Here is a 19,635-nt window from a genome sequence, read left to right on the forward strand (position 1 = left end):
AAAAAAAACTGGTGAACGGAAATAACATACCAATGACTCCCTCCCAGAACCAGGAAGCATCTACAGACTTCTCTTCGTTGTTAGCAAGTGCACTGAGCCCTCTAATGGATCAGATGACTACTCTCAACACTAAGCTAGATAATGTGCAAAAACAACTAAAGCAGATGGATGAGAACCTCAGCAACCGAAAAAAACATTGAAAAAGATGGAAAAAACAGACTGAGAGTATTAATAAAAGAGTGGATGAAGCAGAGAAGAAGAGATCCTCAGATAAAACGCAAGTAATACAGCTCCAGCTGGAAAGATCCATGTATGTTCTACGTTTCCATAGGATACCTGAAGATAAGAATGAGGACTTAAAGGAACTCTTGCGGTTGCCTTGGCCCCACTAATGGATTATAAACAAGAAGACTTAATTAAGGAAATGGATGTGGCATACAGGACTTATCCGGATTTTATAAAGAAAAATAAACTTCCAGGGGAAAGTTACTTAAAATTCACGAAACGATCAACCAGAGAACTGGTGCTAAAGTCAACAATGGGGTAATCCTTAAAAATCAAGAATGAAGAGATAAAAATTTTGAAAGAAATTCCATTTGAAGTAAGAAAATGGAGGAAATTATACAGGATGCTTACTCTCTCCCTGCAAAAAAAGGGAACACCGTATAGATGGCTATTCCCGGAAGGGCTGAGTTTTAATTACCAGGATAAAAAATATAAAATTGACTCTGGTTTAAGCGTTTGGAAAGCGGAAAGATTTATGCCTCAAATGTTCAATGTAAAAAAGAAGCAGAAGGAAAAGAATCTTAAACCAGATGTGGAGGAAGAAGAGGAGTCCTACTCACAGGACTCAACAAGCCAAATTTCCTCGTCATCAGAATCATCTGAATCGGAGAAAGGAGAGACCACTCCCAAATTGCAGAAAATGAAGAAATCTAAGAAGAAAAGACTCTAAAACTAAAGCATGAGTGCTAAGGGCAGTAATTGTGCCAAGCTAATAATTTTATATTTGTATAATCGAACTAATCTCTGTATAACCTGTAATAGGTTAAAAAGATCTATTCTTTTAGCTTTTCAGATCATGATTTGTATTAGTCTTCACCCTATCCCCATATCCAGTAGGAGATTTAGAATAGAGTGGTAGTTTTCCTTCCCCTATCCAGTAGACTTTATGTATCTAGATCTCCCTGACCCATTTCCCATAGTAATAGCGATAGGGCAATAGTAATCCTTTCCACATCCCATATTTGTAGTGTGTAGTAAATGCAAAATTAAAAAAAAATCCCCTTCGGGGTCCAAAAAAAATAAAATAACATAAAATAAATACATTGAAACAAAGGACTTTCCCAAGACCACGACCGAGCCCTGTATGTCTGACAGAGGGAGCGAGGATGCCTGGGAGGAAGAAGAGGAGGGATCCTCCTAGAGGACCCAGAGGGTCCTTTGCAGGCTCAGTGTCTTTTCTGTGACAGGTCTGGTTGTTGTAGTGACGTCTACTTCCCTTGTCTCAGACTCTGCAAGAATTCAGTATACAGTGGAGGGTGATTAACTTACAGGCTGCAAATCACCAAGTGGACTGCAGAATATTAGTGATTAAAGTTGCATCAGAATATCCATCAAAGAGTTTCTTAATAAAGAACTAAATTGCAGCGGAAGACAGAAGAGCAACAATCCAAGAGAAAAGGACCATATACTGGAGATGGATGGAAGAAGAACAAAGGAACGACGTTCAGTGGAAGCTCCAAACATTATGCCCCTGGCTGAGAGAAAAGGACTAAAAACAACAGACTGGAGGGAGGGGGGAGGATGGGGAAAACTGTAAAAGCACAATGCAATATGAAAATGTACAACCGGAACGATAATAACAATAATAATAAAAAATTATACAAAAAAAGAACCAAATTGTAGCTTGATGGGATCCACAACTTGCACCATCTCTCATTTCAGCTATTCACTACTCAGGCTGATACAATTTGTGCTGGTTTTTAAAGAGAGGCTTGCAAACAACTTGGTTAGTTAATACTCAGTTCTTATATAAAAAGGAGGTCAAACAAGCAGAAAACCAACAAAGAATTAAAGTACTCATTTATGCAACATGAAAAAAATCAACTGTGTGTGTGTGTGTGTGTGCATGCGCGCGCACGCGTTAAGTGCTGTCAAGTTGCTTCCAACTTACTGCAGCCCTAGGAATGAATGTCCTCCAAAAGTCCTATTCTTAACAGCCATTCTCAGGCCTTGCAAACGAAGGGCCATGGCTTTCTTGATTGAGTCAATCCATCTAATGCTAGGTCTTCCTGGTTTCTTGCTGCTTTCTTTTTCCAGCATTACTGCCTTTTCCAGTGACTCTTGTCTTCTCATAATGTGACCAAAGCAGGATGGCCTCAGTTTAGTTATCTTATTCTTCTAGGGAGAGTTCAGGCTTGATTTGATCTAAAACACACTTATTTGTCTTTCTGGCACTCCAGAGTATCCATAAAACTCTCCTCCAGCACCACATTTCAAAGTAATCTACTTTCTTCGTTGTCCAACTTTCACACCCATACATAGTGATGGGGAATACTATGGCATGAATTATCTTGATATTGGTCAGCAGCGACACATCCTTACACTTCATGATCTCTTCTAGCTCCTTCGTGGCTGCCCTTCCCAGTCTCAACCTCTTTCTGGTTTCCAAGGAATAGAAAATCTTGAATAATTTCAATTTCTTCATCGTCAACCTTAAAAGTTGTATAATTCCACAACAGGCATTACTTTTGTATTCTTGATGTTCAGCTGTAATCCTGCTTTGGCACTTTCTGATTTAACCTTCATCAGTGGTCATTTCAAGTCTTCACTGTTTTCTGCCAGTAACATGGTGTCATCTGCATATCTCAAACTGTTAATGTTCGTTCCATCACTTTTCACTCCACGTTCATCTAAATCTAACACAGCTTTCCTTATGACATGTTCTGCACAGAGATCGAAGATACAGGGAGATAAAATGCATACCTTCACCAACTGGAAACCATTCTGTTTCTCCATATCCTGTCCTAAAAGTGGCCTCTTGTCCAGAGTATAGGTTGTGCATCAAAACAATCATATGCTGTGGCACACTCATTTCCTTTGAAACCAATGATAGCTTTTCATGATCCACAGTCAAAAGCTTTGCTATAATCTATAAAACACCAAGCTGATTTTCTTCTGAAACTCTCTCACATGCTTTAGTGACCAATGTAAATTTGCAATATGATCTCTAGTGCCTCTTCCCTTTCTGAATCCAGCTTGAACATCTGGTATTTCTTGCTCCATATATGGTAACATTCTTTTTAATAATATTTTGAGCATCATTTTACTTGCATGAGAAATTAATGTGATCGTCTGATTGTTGCTGCAGTCTTTGACATCTCCTTTTTTAGGAACTGTAATGTAAATTGAAGATTTCCAGTCAGAGTCAGGATACAGGATGATCTCGACAGACTGGGAAACTGGGCTAAAACAAATAAAATCAATTTCAATGGGGATAAATGTAAAGTTCTGCATTTAGGTAGGAAAAATCAAATGGATAATTATAGGTTGGGGGAGACTTATCTTGGCAGTAGTATGTGCGAAAAGGATCTAGGGGTCTTAGTAGATCACACACTGAACATGAGTCAGCAGTGTGATACGCTAGCTAAAAAGGCAAATGCGATTTTGGGCTGTATCAACAGAAGTATAGTGTCCAGATCATGCTAAGTGATGGTACAACTTTACTCTGCTCTGGTTAGACCTCACCTAGAGTATTGTGTTTTGGGCACTACAATTTAAGAAAGTTATAGACAAGCTGGAACATGTCCAGAGGAGGGCAATGAAGATGGTGAGGGGTCTGGAGACCAAGTCCTATGAGGTAAGGTTGAAGGAGCTGGGTATGTTTAGCCTGGAGAGCAAATGACTGAGAGGTGATATGATAACCATCTTCAAGTACTTGAAGAGCTGTCATATAGAGAGGATGGTGCGGAGTTGTTTTCTGTTGCCCCAGAAGATTGGACCAGAACCAATATGTTGAAATTAAATCACAAGAGTCTTCGGCTAAACATGAGGAAGAACTTCCTGACAGAGTGTTTCCTCAGTGGAACAGGCTTTCTTGGATGGTGGTGGGCTCTCCTTCTTTGGAGGTTTTCAAACAGAGGCTAGATGGCCATCTGACAGCAATGCTGATTGTGTGAACTTAGGCAGATCATGAGAGGAAGGGCAGGAAGGGTTGCATCGGTGCTTAGTTCTTGTGGCCTTTTCTTACATCCCAGCGAAATGCTGATTGCTTCCTGACCCCAAAGTGGCAATTTTTCTCCAGGCCAGTTTGGCCAGGGATCCTGGAGGTTTTTTGTCATCTTATGGGCATGGAACTGCAGGCACTGCAGGTGTGGAGGGGGAGGTATTTGTGAATTTCATGCCTTGTGCAGGGGGTTGGACTAGATGGCCCTGGAGATCCCTTCCAACTCTATGAATCTATGAAGTCTGTGGCCACTGTCTTATTTTCCATATTTGTCGGAACAATCTTATGAAGATTTTGATGGACTCCATTTTTGTGGCTTGGGATGTTAATAAATCAACCTCATTTAAAATAAGCCTTACAAATACAGGAATGGGCACCGATATTGTCTCATGAGTGTAAATCATTTGGCTTCCTTAGTTAAACAATCCTGAGACCAACAGCTTAGACACTTTGTCAACTATAAACCATTTTCAACTTCTCAAATCAGAATTGCTTTTGGAATTAAATGGTTCCTTAAAATTACCTCGTACATACATGGATAGAGAGATTAAGGGGTCCTGGCAAAAGTCAAACATGTCCCCCTCCCAGGCACCCTCTTTATTCACACCCAACTGAACAAGAATAAAGGGAACAACTTACCTAGGGGCACAGTGACCCATAGGGGGTCCAACCACCCAGCTTAACCACTCCTTTGGCCAACCATCCATTACCCCAAGAAGTGAAGCTAAGAGGCAGGATCTACACAGCTGCCTCTCTATCGTGCTTGGCCCATGGAGCTGCAGGCATCAGCCAGTAACAAGAAGGTATGGGTGGATGTGCAGCACAACTCTCTTGCTCTGCTGCCCAAGGTGGAACTGGCTGAGCAAAGCAAGTGGGCAAGCTAGTCCAGCATCTGTCCCGCCTTCATGCATGGTGTTGGCCAGCTGTGAGAGGACAGCTGTGTGGTATGGCCTGGCTATATAGTCACCTACTCCCCTTAGCCATTGCTCCCCCCACACCATGGGGCCCTGGGCAACTGCCCAGGCTTCCCCATAGCTAAGACAACCATTGTGTGCACATCAATCTGCAGTTTCTAGTTTTGGTCTCCCAACAGAGCCATAGTTTCTCTCTGAACAACTCAAACAAACAGCAACCTCAAATCTTCATGGACAATTGCTTGGTCCTATCAGGCTTGATCAGGAAGTAATGGCAAGATTGTTTGTCACAGGCAAAGGAAACTGTCACTTGACCCTTTGAGCACTCTGCTAGCACAGAACAGGTTGGCGTCTAGAGAGGCAACAGAATGTGCTCTCAGAAGCAAGAAAGTGCATAAGTTCAAACCATCAGTAACATTTAAACAAAGTATGAAAGTGAAGTAAATGAACACGTCCATTACAGAAAGCAGGATTTCTCCTAGGTGACAGAAGAGCACATCTTAAACTACTATGTGACTGGGGCATGAAATTATCTTTTATCAGCGTGAAGCCCAGGAGTCAACCATAAATAAGAAATCAGGGGGCAGTCAGAGTGAAAAAAGTGTTTTGGATTGGATTAGATTTAACACTGTAAATGCATTTAACTAAGTGCAGCTATGGAACAGCTTGCGCACTGATGGCTCTTTTACTGGCCAAGTAATCAGAAAGCTTAGTCTGAATGGACTGCACAGTGCACGGATGAAGTGATACTTCTTTCCACATGCCTGTATACTGCTTCCCCACCTTTCCCATTCTCCACATAGAAGTGCTTTACAAGAGCATGTTGACCAATTTGGTAACTCAGGTGGTATTTTGCAAAAATGAGTTATTACTGGGCTAACAGAACTAAGACATTTTGCATTAGGATAACATTGGCTTTTAGAAAGGGATTCTGGAATCCGTCTTCTCAGCTTGTATTCCCTACAATGTCTGGTAGTGGTAAAATAAAACTCAGCAGGCCTTAAGCATAACTATTGTCTCAGAACACAACTAACAAGAACAGGAAACTCCACCCAAGTCAGCCACTTTCCAAAATTACAGGGGCTGAATTGGATCGAACAAGCCCAATTAAAAACCACAATACCCTCCTGACATGCATAACAATTCCACTAGGGTTTCAGATGTAATTCCAGAAGTGATGCCAAGGACAGAGGTGGACTACAGCTACCAAATCTCAGATTATATTATGAAGCGGTTTGTATGACCTGGTTGAAGCAATGGGTGAAATTAGAAAATGATAAGCTATTGGGGTTAGAAGGTCATGATTGTAGATTTGGTTGGCATGCATATTTATGGTATGACAAAACAAAAATGGATAGCTTTTTTAAAGCATCATGTGGTAAGAAAAGCATTATTTGTGGTATGGATGCGATATAAAAAATATATAAAATATAAAAAATATTTTGGTGATGTAAGGCCACTTTGGATTGTACCAGTGGAAGTGTTAACATCTTACTCAAGACGTAGAGACAAAGATTGGTTGCTGTATAAAGACATAATAAAAAAAGAGGGAACAGAATGGGTAATGAAAAAGCAGAATGAAATTGAATATGAATATGAATGGTTGAAATACATGCAAATCTCTGACCTTTTTAGGTCAGACAAAAGAAATTATGGTTTTAGAGAGGAAAAAAATGAAATGGAAAAGGTATGGGAGTGTGGAGGGGGAAAAGATATCTCTAAAATGTATAAAGTGTTGTTAAAATGGTATACAGAAGATGAGACTGTGAAAGAGCAAATGTTAAAATGGGCAATAAATATGAACAAGGAAATTGACATAGAAACCTGGGAATATTTGTGGAAAAATGCTATTAAGATATCACCCTGTACCAATGTTAGAGAGAATTGTTACAAAATGATGTATAGGTGGTATATGACCCCAAAGAAAATTGCAAATATGAACCAGAATATGTCAAATAAATGTTGGAAATGTAAAAAACATGAGGGCTCATTTTACCATATGTGGTGGACTTGTGAAAAAGCTACACTCTTTTGGACAAAAGTCCACAAAGAAATGCAAAAAATACTTAAGTGCTCTTTCAAGAAAGCGCCTGAAATTCTGCTTTTGGGACTAAAAATGGAAGAAGTTAACTCGACTAAAAGGACTTTATTCTGGTACCTTATTACAACAGCGAGGATGATTTATGCACAATTTTGGAAGACTGAGAAAGTACCAGAAATCGAAGACTGGATACAAAAAGTTCTGTTCATGGCAGAAATGGATAAAATTACAAAGAAGTTGAATAATCAAGAAGACAACGTGTTTTTTCAAGAATGGAATGACTTTAAAATATATCTGGAAAAGAACTGGGATGTAAAACAAAACTTAATATGTTTAGATCAATATTAAGTCAAATGATGTTATCTTGAGGTTGGATGATAACAAATGATGTGTTAATGATATAATGAAATTTGTAAGAAGGGGGAGAAGCATTGCGGGAAGCCACTGGAGGGAGGGGAGGAAGGGAATGAGGTAAACAATGGACTGAATGATTTAATCTTATATGTTATGTTCCTAAGAAAATAGAAATTTGTTTACAAAAAAAAAACACAATTCCACTAGGGTTTCAGATGTAATTCCAGAAGTGATTCTGAAATTAGCTAGATTTTACTCAAAAAATTCAGGTCAGAAGGCCATAAGGTCTCTAGCACACCCCATATTGAGTTAAGTCCTAAAAGTCAAAGGACACATCAGCAGAACCTAATCCAATCAAGAAACATTTTAGAGTCTGTTGGATGTTTTGAAGAATTCTACGAAGCCTAGTTTATCTGGGATTCACCCAAAATGGAACCCAAAATCTGCCACTGAAATAGGAATTTCAGTGATATCCTTAACCAGGCTTACATGTTCTAAAAAGGGGGTTTTGAAGTGTCCTGGAAGTGGCTGTGGCTCAGTGGCAGAGCATCTGCTTGATATGCAGAAGGTTCCAGGTTCAATTACTGGCATCTCCAGTTAAAAGGATAAGGTAATAGGAGACCTCTGCCTGAGACTATGGAGACTTACTGTCAGTCTGAATAGACAATACTGACCTTATGGAGAAACAGTCTGATTCAAGGCAGCTTCATGTGTTATTTCAGTGCAGATACAATGGAAGGCTATACTGTTTTGATTTAGTCTCCATTTAAAAAACACATTTTATTTCTTTAATCTATACCCTGCCCTCCCCACCGGGGCAGGCTCAAAGCAGCTTACAAAAATTAAAACACATAAATAACCATTAAAAAATCATATAAAACCATCTAAAACAATCCAGACTATGTAAATTGCTAGTACAACTAGTCTGGCAAAATTAATGCTAACAATATTTGGCAACAACGGCAGCAATTGATGTCCTATTCTATTGACCCGCCCCTCATTCTGTTTCTCCTTATGTGGCCAGCTCAGGCTGTTGACGATAGTTCTGGAGGACAGGGCTCACAATTAATTATTGGGGAGGGGGGGCAGCTCCTAGTTGAAGGCCTGATGGAAGAACTCCGTCTTGAAGGCCCTGAGGAACTGCATAAGGTCCCGTAGGGCCCTGATCACTTCTGGGAGCTCATTCCACCAGTATGGAGCTGCCACCAAAAAGGCTCTGGCCCTAGTTATAGCCAGCCTGGCGTCTTTAGGTCCCGGGAGGGTCAATCGATGTTGGGACCCTGACCGCAGTGCTCTCTGGGGAAATGTGTGGGGAAATTCGGTACGTCAACCCCTGACCATTAAGTGCTTTAAAGGTAAAAAGCAGCACCTTGAAGCAGATTCAGTATGTAATTGGTAGCCAGTGCAATGCTTTCAGCACAGGCTGGATGTGTTCCCACATAGGGAGACCCATCAAAAGCCTAGCCACTGCATTTTGCGCTAGCTGTAGCTTCTGGATCTGTAGCAAGGGCAGCCCCATGTAGAGAGCATTACAGTAGTCTAGTCTCAAAGTGACCATTGCGTGGATAGCTGTTGCCAAGTCATTGCGTTCGAGGAAGGAAACCAACTGCCTAATCAGCTGGAGATGATAAAAGGCTGACTTGGCAGTGGCTGCTACCTGGGCCTCCATTGTTAAGGATGCATCCAAGAGCACTCCCAAGCTCCTCACCTCCGGCACTGACACCAACGGTGCCCCATCGAAGGTCGGGAGTGGGAGCCCTACCCTTGGCCCATCCCGACCTAGGCACAGGACCTCCATCTTTGTCGGATTCAATTCCAGTCGGCTCAGTCTAAGCCATCCAGCCACAGCTTGTAACGCCTAGTCCAGATCTTCTGTGGTAGAGTCAGACCACATGAGGGAAGATAGCTCATTTAGGTCAGTCTTGTAACCTAGTATTAGAACACTTTGGCCTAGATATTAGGATTCCAATAAATAAATGTGAACTCATTTTCACTAGTATCTTGTCTCATCAGTTCAGTTACACAAACACGGAAAGCCAGGTGGCCTCTTTTACACATTTTTGGAGCACATTAAATATTTTCTTCTTCCAAAGATCACTCATTACTACATATACTGGGGAAACATCCTGGAAGTAAGGATTCTAGGCACATGACAACCTCAAAACAACCTGTTCCCTCTTACTGTCAGTCTTAGATGAACTGGCACTTAGAGATTAATTCTAGCACTAGGTAGAATTTAAAGATGCTGACAAACCTCTCACAATAGACAAGAGGCCTGGTTTTTATAAATTGTTAAACTGCACCCAAGCTCTGCAATCTGTCTATGAACACTGTAGTTCAGTCAAAAGTTTCGGAGAGGAAAAAACAAATTTTTTTTACTAACTTCTAGCTTCTTCCTAGCTTCTTCTTGTTCTTCTTTCTCTCGGGCCATTCTTTGAGCTCTTTCAAGTTCTGCCTTCTTTCGATCTTCCTGTTCCTTTTCTTTAGCTAGATTTTCAAAGTTAGCTCTGATGTTGCTTGTTTTAGAATTCACTGTAACATTAGAAATATTGAAGCATTTATTTCACATGGCATTCTCTTAAACAAATCCCAAGGTTGATGAGTAATCAAAATTCAAACTGAGCATCACTCTCTGAGATCACAGTAATTTGATTCCCTGAGGAGCACTGTTTGTTCACGCTTCTATGCCAGAAACATCACAAGCCAGTGAAAGTTCAAATTTAATTACCGTTACAGGAGTAAAAGAGCCAGGTATCCTAGTTGTTCTTAATACTTCTAGGCTGACAGAATAAGAGCCTGGTGAACTTTTTGGGCTCTCGTCTTCCATCACTCCCCCCCCCCCCCCCCTTCCAGGAGAGAGCGCTGGCTGAGACTGAAGATAACCTGGTTTTGGGGAAAATCCACACGCTTTAACATTCAAATCAAGTACTTTAATGAACTGTGATTGGTTTCTTGCCTACAAATCAGGAAAGTAAATGAGGATTGGTTCTAAACTAAATTGGTTCAAGTGCCTCTTTCCTGTGAACAGTTCAAAATGGGATGCTTCAACAAACTGTGGTTCTTTCAAACTAGGAAGCCTTTGATTTCTGTTCCATGTGCTAGAGGAAGAGGGTGCATGCAAACCCAGGAATAAACCAAGCTGCACATGAACTAATCAGAATCTGAAAAAGCAACAATAAAAAAGGGGGGAAAGGCTGAAGGAAAACGGGGCATAGTTAAACCTATTCTTAAAAGGAAACAATAAATTTTATGAAAGGGTATTATTATTTCTTCTTAAGAATAGATTTACTTATACCCACTTTTCCTCCACCTTTTATTTGCTTGGGGGGAGACTTCAGAGGGTTGCAGGTCTATCCCGTCCCTTCCTTTTAAAAAATTCTCTACACCAGAACTTGTTCATGATTTATTAATACACCCTCATTGCTTCAAAACACAATCTTACCAGCTTCTACCGGCTTGGTCTTCTGATAAGTTGATGACAGTTTCTCAATATCTTCAAAAGATGATGCGTTCTATCAAAAAGCAGGAAGTGGAGTTGGGTTAGGGAGGGCGTTGCTTAAAAAAGGATTTAGGCATTTGACCTGGCGGATAGTTTTAAAGTGTTATGATAATTACAACAAGGAGAGAGACTGCTGTCCTCCAGACACAGTACTGGTCAACTGCTACAGGGAACAAACGCAGTTGTACCAGGCAGCCAATAGGAGTAGCCCTGACTGCAGCAGGGCTAAGGGACAAGCAGCCCTTTCCCTGCCTTGCCAAGAAACAATCAAATAGCAGGTACTGACTTGATCTATCCAGTTCATATAACAAACAAAAATCCATTATGGAGTTGGACAAAGTAATGGGTTGGATCCAGAAATCTGTCAGTGGAAGGTGCTAACTTATCACAGATGTTTCCCCACTTTCCTCACCCCCAGCAGCCTTCCTGACCCTGGAAAATTTGATTCCCAGGCTCACAAGACCTACATGGAGCAACAGCCACTTGGGTCAGTGTGTTGCAGTAAAGAAGGTGGATTCAAAGATGAGGGTCATTTCTAAGAGCAGAATTATATTAACGTTTTAAACCCATAACCAGACTTCAAATTAAGGTCATACCTTGTCCATTCGATCTTTCTGCACACCATACTTTCCACCAAATCCTTTAGAATAGTCTAAAATTAAGACAAAAGGTTTACTGAGGGTGGTTATCAACTCTCAGTTTTTACCAAATACTGAGAGCTACTAAAAGGAGCTGCATGCATGGAGTTCCTAGTGATTATGGCCAAGGGAAAATGCAAAATAAATTAGATGCAAAACAAATACATATACATTTTAAGGCATCAAGAGGAACATCAGCAGGTGCGCAAGAGATACTGGGCCATAGTCATGCTTCCACATTGATTGGTTGAAAGTAAATGGATGTTTGTCAGCAACCAAGCAAAGGAAAAGGTGATCTCTCCCAGCTCCCACAATCCCCGTTACATACCACTTCTATAGCACAGCCTTGGATTACTCCTCCACTTTGTTATGGATTTTGTAAATCATAATATTGTATTCTCAGAGGCACTTAAATTTTAGGGCATCACACACCACTTCCTGAATTTATCCATTTCAAGAACAACTACCTCAAACAGATATAAAAACACAGGGCTGGATCTTACACACTGAAAACAGAGAGAGCTTGCAAAAGGGTTTTTTGCTTCCTTCCCACTGCAGCCTCCTGTGCCACCAAAGACACTCTCTAAGGATCAAGGACCCTTGGGAACCACTTAGGATGCAAGAAGGAAGCTATGGTAAGAAGCATGAGAATTACAGCAGGAAGGGGAAGGCAACAGACGCCTTCCATACACTGTCCACAGCATGTAGGGTTTACCCCAAAAGACACATATATTGGCCAACGGCTGCACAATGAATTGCAAGATAGACAAGTTCCTAAAAGACACACACAGAGTAGACATAAATTTTAAATGTTCCCTTCTGACTTCGTTTTCCCCTCATGGTTACTTTGTCTTATTTTCAAGGGGGGGGAGATTCTACGTAGAGATGTAAGAACTCCTATTTGTGGCAAGAAAACAAAAACTGGATCAAGGGATCTCGACCTAATATTCAAATGGATGCTGCATTCCCCCATTCTAATATCAACTGACAGACTGCATGAAGTAGTAACCACTTTATAACTTTTTTTAAAGTAGCAGCCTTAACTGCCACCTCAAGTTATAGACTCCATCAGAAGCAGCACAGGGGGCTTTCTTGGTTATCAACTACTGCAACTGCAACCTCTCTTTCAAAAAAGGCAAAACAAGTAAGACCTTGGAAAGATCCGTTGCACAGCGGGTGATCAGCACCGCATCACATGATGCGGTCTTTATGCAGTTTCAGCATCTATGTTTGAAGAGAGGGCTGGATTAAAGTCATTCACAAATGGAGCACGTTTAGCACCTTCTTTCCTCAATTCTAAGGATTCAATATCCTTACAGAATAATACGTCCTGAAGCCCTTGGGGGGGGGGACTGTGGCAAGATGGAGAAACCAACTGAAGCCCCCCCATTGTAGCATTCTTGCAAGGGGGGGGATGATAAGAGACAAGGAAGGCTGCGAAAAGTAATTATGGACTCTCACTCTATTTGCAGAAGTTTGGATCAAACCCAAGGTCTTTTCCCCCTTTTTAAACACTAACAAAACATGTGTTGGCCAGTGTTCCCTCTAAGCTGAGTTAGTGTGAGCTAGCTCACAGTTGTTTAGCCTCCAGCTCACACATTGTTGTCTTGGCTCAGGAAGGGATGTCTCCAGAGCAAACTAATTTATGCAGTAGCCAAATCGGCTCGCTCACAACTTTAATGCCAGTAGCTCACAAAGTTGAACTTTTGCTCACAGCTTAGAGGGAACATTGGTGTTGACCATACCGAACACCTAACATTTTAACTTCTTAAAAATGGCTAAAGAAATCAAAACCTCAACTCAGCTGCTGAAACAAAGGGTGCCAAGAAGCACTCCCGGATAGGAGCCGCAAAGCCCACTGGCTTGCTTATGGCAGAGACATTAGCCCATAGGAGAGTGATTATTTCTCATCAAAAAAAGGTTGGCCATCCCTGATACTACTCAACTTCAATCAAAGATGTCAATTCAAATGAGAAGAAGTGTTGCCTTGGGCTTCCTGTGGCGTGTGCTGGCCAAATAACCTTTCAAAGGAAGCAATTTAAGCCTGTGTTAGAAGTGGCTGCACTGAGGAAGAGTTACAACTGGAGACTATGCCTTGTTGAGACTCGTGCTTCGCTAGTTTCTCCTTGTAGTCAAACCCCACAGCAGATGGGTCCTGCCTCTCTGTTTGAACACCGAATTTCCCTCCGAAACCACTCTTATAGTCTGAGAAAGCCAGGGCATAATAAAGAAAGGGAACCAAGAGAGAAAGGAAGGAAAAGAGAGAGGAACATATTTAGATACAAAATACACACGCCAAAAACAAATGCTCTAAACAGCAATATTAAAAATCACTGGGTAGGAAAGAATTTAAATACATACATTTACATATCATACATAACAAAGGACTTGGATTAAGAATCAAACTATACAAACAAATATTTATATGATAAAGCCATGGCCCAAGGATCTTTCCTCTGGGTCCAGTGTAAGCTTATAAGCCACCATCATGACCCCCTTAACCCCCCCAATGCAAACAGTCAAGAAACATCCCTATTCTATTTCTGAAACGACAGACCGTACCCCAGGAATAGGTTGGGCCACACTGGACACAGCAAAGTGTACTTATTTTCCCTTCCATGCTTGGGTTCTAGGTAGCAGTCCTTCCTGGATCTTACTACTTCAGCCGGGAGAAGTCACATCTCTGAATCTCCTTCCTCCTTCTCCTCCAAGATCATATTATGTATATTCAAAACGATGAGAAGGCTGAGCTAGAACCCTCCATTGCCAAACTAGCTGTCCACAAGTAATTTTGACATGGGGAGAATCCACTGGATGTGTATACTGCCTAAGAGTGCAGTGTGACTTTGCAGATTCACTCTGAGAACCAAAAGAATATTCACAACCGTCACGACCAGTTCTCTTTACCCTAGCCCTACTTCACAAGGCTCCCGGTTGCAAAACAGTGTTTTAAAACACAAGTATAACAATATACATATACTCACACTTATCCAAGAATGTAAGAGGAATAGGCATAATAGGAAAAGCAATTCATTCCCACTACAGTTAACATCCTATCTACATTAGGGTTTTTACCATGTTTCAGTGCTGCTGGGCATGCTTCCAACTATGTGCTGACCTAACTTAAGGTAAAGGTAAAGGTTCCCTTGCTCGAAAGCCAGTCGAATCCAACTCTAGGGTTGCGGTGCTCATCTCCGTTTCAAAGCCGAAGAGCCAGCGCTGTCCGAAGACGTTTCTGTGGTCATGTGGCCGGCATGACTAAACACCAAGGCGCACGGAACGCTGTTACCTTCCCACCGAAGTGGTACCTATTTATCTACTTGCAATTTCTTGCTTTCAAACTGCTAGGTTGGCAGGAGCTGGAACTAGAGACGGGAGCTCACTCCGTCTTGCGGCACACTCGGGTCTCGAACTGCTGAACTACCGACCTTTCACAGCCTGCAGTTCAGCATCTTAACCACTCGAGCCACAGACCTAGGGGTCATAGTGGATAGTTCAATAAAAGTGTCAACCCAGTGTGCTGCAGCAGTGCAAAAGGCAAACTCTGCTAGGGATTAGGAAAAGGATAGAAAACAAAACAGCCAATATTATAATGCCATTATATAGCTCTATGGTGCATCTTCGTGGAAAATTGTGTGCAGTTCTCATCACTGTATCTCAAAAAGGACATTGCACAGCTGGAGAAAGTACAGGAGAGAGCAATCAAGAGGGTTGGAGCACCTTCCCTATGAGAAAAGGCTGAAGAGTCTGGGACATCACAAAGGTTTGCATGGGGTAAAAAGAGTAGACAGAACTTTTTCTCCCACTCCCAAAATATCAGAACTCAGGACATCCAATGACATTGATAGGCAGTAGGTTCAGGACAGACAAATGAAAACATTTATTTATTATTTATTTTATTATATTTATACCCCGCCCATCCTGCGAGCAGGCTCATGGCGGTTTTACTCAATGGGTGATTAAAATGTGGAATTTGGTGCCTGAGGATGCAGTGATGGCCACAGCCATACGCAGCTTTGAAACTGGATTATTCAGATTCATGGAGGATAGGTCTGTCAGTGGCTACTAGTCATGGTGACTAAAGGGAACCTCCACATTCAAAACATTTATTTACTCAATGGGTGATTAAAATGTGGAATTTGGTGCCTGAGGATGTAGTGATGGCCACAGACATACGCAGCTTTGAAACTGGATTATCCAGATTCATGGAGGATAGGTCTGTCAGTGGCTACTAGTCATGGTGACTAAAGGGAACCTCCACATTCAGAGTGGCAGGAAGCAACATCAGGGAGAAGGCCCTGAACTATGCTCTGTCGTTGGCTTCTGTGAGAGATTGGACTCTTCTTATGTTCTAGCTCATCTTCTAACTCATGACAACATTACTGTAACAACTGCTTTACCACAATATACCACTTGCACTGGCATAGGAGATAAGTAGAGAACATCCAAGTACAATCCCTAGTAATAAATACTATGAGTGGGGAATACCCACAGTAATGAGTAGAGAACACAGAGTGAACTTGTCTGAAAATCGCTGAGTTGACTTGCTTGTAAATTAACTCTTTGGCTGAGTTATGTTAGCGGTGGATATAACTTATTCAAAAGGCAAAGACAGCAGAAAAAGGCAAGCATTACAAGCACTGCTTGGTGGCCTCACACATTCTGAAGACGCAACAGGAAGAGAAGTGCAGGTCATCTCTCCTAACTCACTGCAGTTCTCAGAAGACGGGGGGGGGGGGTTGGGAGCTCTGGGGTGGCATGTGACATGCCCCAATGGGCTGCCGCCAGAAGGAGGGGAAAGTCAGTGACACAATTCCCACTGATGAAGACCTATGAGTCTAGGCCTTACACGTCACGTTAGTTTCACAGTCATCCTATTTATCGGGGACTTGCTTTTTTTAAGTAAAGGTTTTGACTTACCCACCTCAAAACAATCATATACCCTGCTTCTAGAATCGATACCAACCACATCGTTATCACATTCTAACTTATCCGCATTATGTGTCAGTTGACATCAAGCATAAACACGTACCTTTCTGAGATTCGTGCAGCTGTACTTTCTCCTGATGGTCCCAGCCGAGTGCACACTTGTCTTGTCTGTCTGTCTGTACCCCAAACTTTCCACCAAAACCTCTCGTGTAGTCTGCATACAAAAAATTCCAAAAATGGTTGCTGAGATCTCATTTTGATCTCTGAAATTTTTAAGCAGTTAAAGTGCAAGTGTTTCTGGAACCACTTTAGTTCTACAAGAGAAAACAATACAGCTAAGAAGTCCATACTCCCTTGCAAAATGCAAGTAGAAACGTTAGAAGGACTCAACAGAAAAGTAGGAAAAATTTACTACACCAAGGCTGAAATCTTCAGTACACTTGCTAAGTTCCACTGAATTCAGCGGAACAGCTGCCCAAGGAAGCAAGGTTTTCAGTTTATTTATTTTGCCATTTCTACCCTGCCACTTGCCTCCATATATCCTTCAATATCATGCTGTATGCATCTCAGTAATTCTCAACGCCCCAATTTATACAAAGCAGCAGTTTACAAGAATGGTAGCTGCTAAGCCCGTGAGTTATGCACAAGGCTCATGGTGCTTTATAAATTCCCATACAATTTGGCCATATTAAACCATGCTATTGCAAGACTATTTTGGGTTGAGTGTGTTTTTGGAATTGCGTGGTTGAAACCAGTGAGCTCCATGGAAAGGCGCATCCACCTGATTGTATTAGAAGCAGCTATCCAGAAGGCCAAGGAAGCCAGATTATTTTAAATAATACATGACCAATGCAGCACTGGTTTTTGTGGACAGTTGTTTACATTAGACAAAAAAGAGTGGTAACCCCCTGCCACAGCAGCAACTATCAAGTATGCATCTTTTCTACTGGACACAAGATAGTGTCAGTTTGACAACTGTACAGGGTAAGGAGGACATGATGTGCTGTGAAGTTAATTTTATAGCCTGATGCTTCAATAGAGCTCCCTACTACCACAGAGACTGTTCCTTAGCCACCAATTTAGGATATGATGGGCAACTTCAAGTTGGAAGACTTTTTTTGAAAGCAAGGAAGATCTTCCAAAATCCAGAGTTTAATGCCTCAGTTATAGTGACATATTTAAAGATTACTCAGATAACTTGACTGAATAAAATTAAAATTTAAAAACCTTTCTGCGATTCATGTTTTTCAGTTTTGCCTTGGTACTCAAAGCCAACAGCACTTTTGTCCACTTTGTCCTTGTCAACACCATATTTACCACCAAAACCTTTGGAATAATCTGGAGACAGAAGTAAAAAAAATAATATTCATAATAGCACAGGGTAAGACATTTGACTATTTCTAGCCACTAGAGGAGTTAGATCATACACGCATGTTCATCACTCTGACTAAAAGCTCAAGGGATGACTTGCATCCATCAGAGATCAAAGTCACCAAAGTTTTCTTCTGACTGGGAATCACTTGTACCATAGCATGTTCAACAGAGACAATTAAACATTTAGTGCCAAGTTATAAACTGAAATATTCGAGGCGGGGGAAACCAGTTATATTTGATCCACTGCAGTGATTACAACATTCTAAATGATTACAAAGCACTAAATACAAACTGTATTTTTTAAAAAGTTGTGGAGTATGTGTAACTGGGATGAAAACTGTAACAAGGACAACTGTTCTACAATCTGAAAATGAGCACAGTACCAACAAACAACTCTTCTTGAGGACCATGGCTCTTGGGGTTCAACGAACTACTATCCTTTGCATGACCAAAAGCAGAGAAAGTGACCCCAATTTAATAGAAGAGCACTTTCAGTGCATTGAGACAGAAGACAGCAAGATCCATAGAGGTTCACAAAGCATGCCAGAACAAAGACCCTTCAGTCAAAGTATAGATACTGTAAATAGAATTTAGAACAAAGACATCTATACAAGGAAAACTTCGTCTCCCTTAGAAGCAGGAAAAAAATGTCCTCTCTAAAGCTAATCCATATTGCATTTTTTGTTTGAGCTCTACTAAAAGCTCTCTAGAAGGTTTGGAATGTGGAATGGTCCGGAAGCTTGTGATGCGACAAGCGTGTGTTTACTGTTCCTTCTTTAATACCAGAGTTTCTCACCTGATTTTGCCAATGCGTTTCTTTTTATCACTGGTGATTCTTATTTCCATTTAGCACTCTCAGACCACAGCAAATTTAAAGATCTTTGTATTTTTCAAAGGAAACCATTATGGATTAAGAAACAATTTCTATTGGCCATAGAAACCAAGATGCAAAACAAAGAGATGTAAGGCCCAGAGATACCTAGTGGGATAAGTCAATCCTGCCCCATGCAGAGAACAGAGTGTCATCCACATACTGATGACATCTCAACTCAATTTATCCTTTTTATCTGACCCTGGTGAAGAACAGTGATGTGCTGATTAGATCATTAGATGCAGTAACATGTTAGGTTCAACACGTTGAAGCGCTGGCCATATAAAAATGAGGTTGCTGCTGGTCAGCAATACAGTAAATCACTGACTGACATGTGTCTGTTCTAAAAAAAAAGCTATGGACTTCTTGAAGTAGCAGTGTGTGAGTGTGTGTGCATGCTTGTGCCTTTCTGTGTAATACCTCTGAGGATGCCAGTCACAGCCACTGGCGAAACATCAGGTCCTACAATACCAAGACCACGGCCAGACAACCCGGAAAATCTACAACAGCTAATGAACTTCGGCCATGGAAGCCTTCGACAACACCATAAAAATACCTTAAATAAGGAAATAAATCCACTCAGAGCCAGGGTTACAACAGCAACATGAGCTATTAATCTTTAGAAGGCTGCTAGACACGGCATATTACTAATCTAATGAAAACAATCTTTTGTCGACGCTTTTGCACAGTGTTGCCACCAGAAGTCAGATCTCTGTGAGGCGTATGTACCCCCCAACCCCTTTCAATGCAAAGGTACTGCTACTCATGCAAGGGGAGGGGAGCAATT

The 19,635-nt window shown here is 41.3% G+C and overlaps 1 protein-coding gene and 1 non-coding gene across 3 annotated transcripts in view; one reads left to right on the plus strand and one right to left on the minus strand.

The window, feature by feature from the left end:
- The window catches only part of CTTN (cortactin), a 52,437-nt gene that overhangs the window by 10,482 nt on the left and 22,320 nt on the right, over nucleotides 1–19,635 (minus strand). For both annotated transcript variants that reach the window (XM_015410859.1, XM_015410858.1), the window contains exons 8-12: nucleotides 17,831–17,941; nucleotides 16,707–16,817; nucleotides 11,633–11,688; nucleotides 10,980–11,049; nucleotides 9,921–10,069 (exon numbers count right to left, since the gene is read on the minus strand). In XM_015410859.1, coding sequence (XP_015266345.1) covers nucleotides 9,921–10,069; nucleotides 10,980–11,049; nucleotides 11,633–11,688; nucleotides 16,707–16,817; nucleotides 17,831–17,941 — 497 coding nt within the window. The remainder of the gene's footprint in view (nucleotides 1–9,920; nucleotides 10,070–10,979; nucleotides 11,050–11,632; nucleotides 11,689–16,706; nucleotides 16,818–17,830; nucleotides 17,942–19,635) is intronic.
- Nucleotides 8,062–8,133, plus strand: TRNAI-GAU. The gene has a single exon. It is a non-coding gene; the product is annotated as a tRNA-Ile (tRNA).

Source organism: Gekko japonicus, unplaced genomic scaffold, assembly GCF_001447785.1.
Source record: "Gekko japonicus isolate JY-2015 unplaced genomic scaffold, Gekko_japonicus_V1.1 scaffold65, whole genome shotgun sequence".
NCBI lineage: Eukaryota > Metazoa > Chordata > Lepidosauria > Squamata > Gekkonidae > Gekko > Gekko japonicus.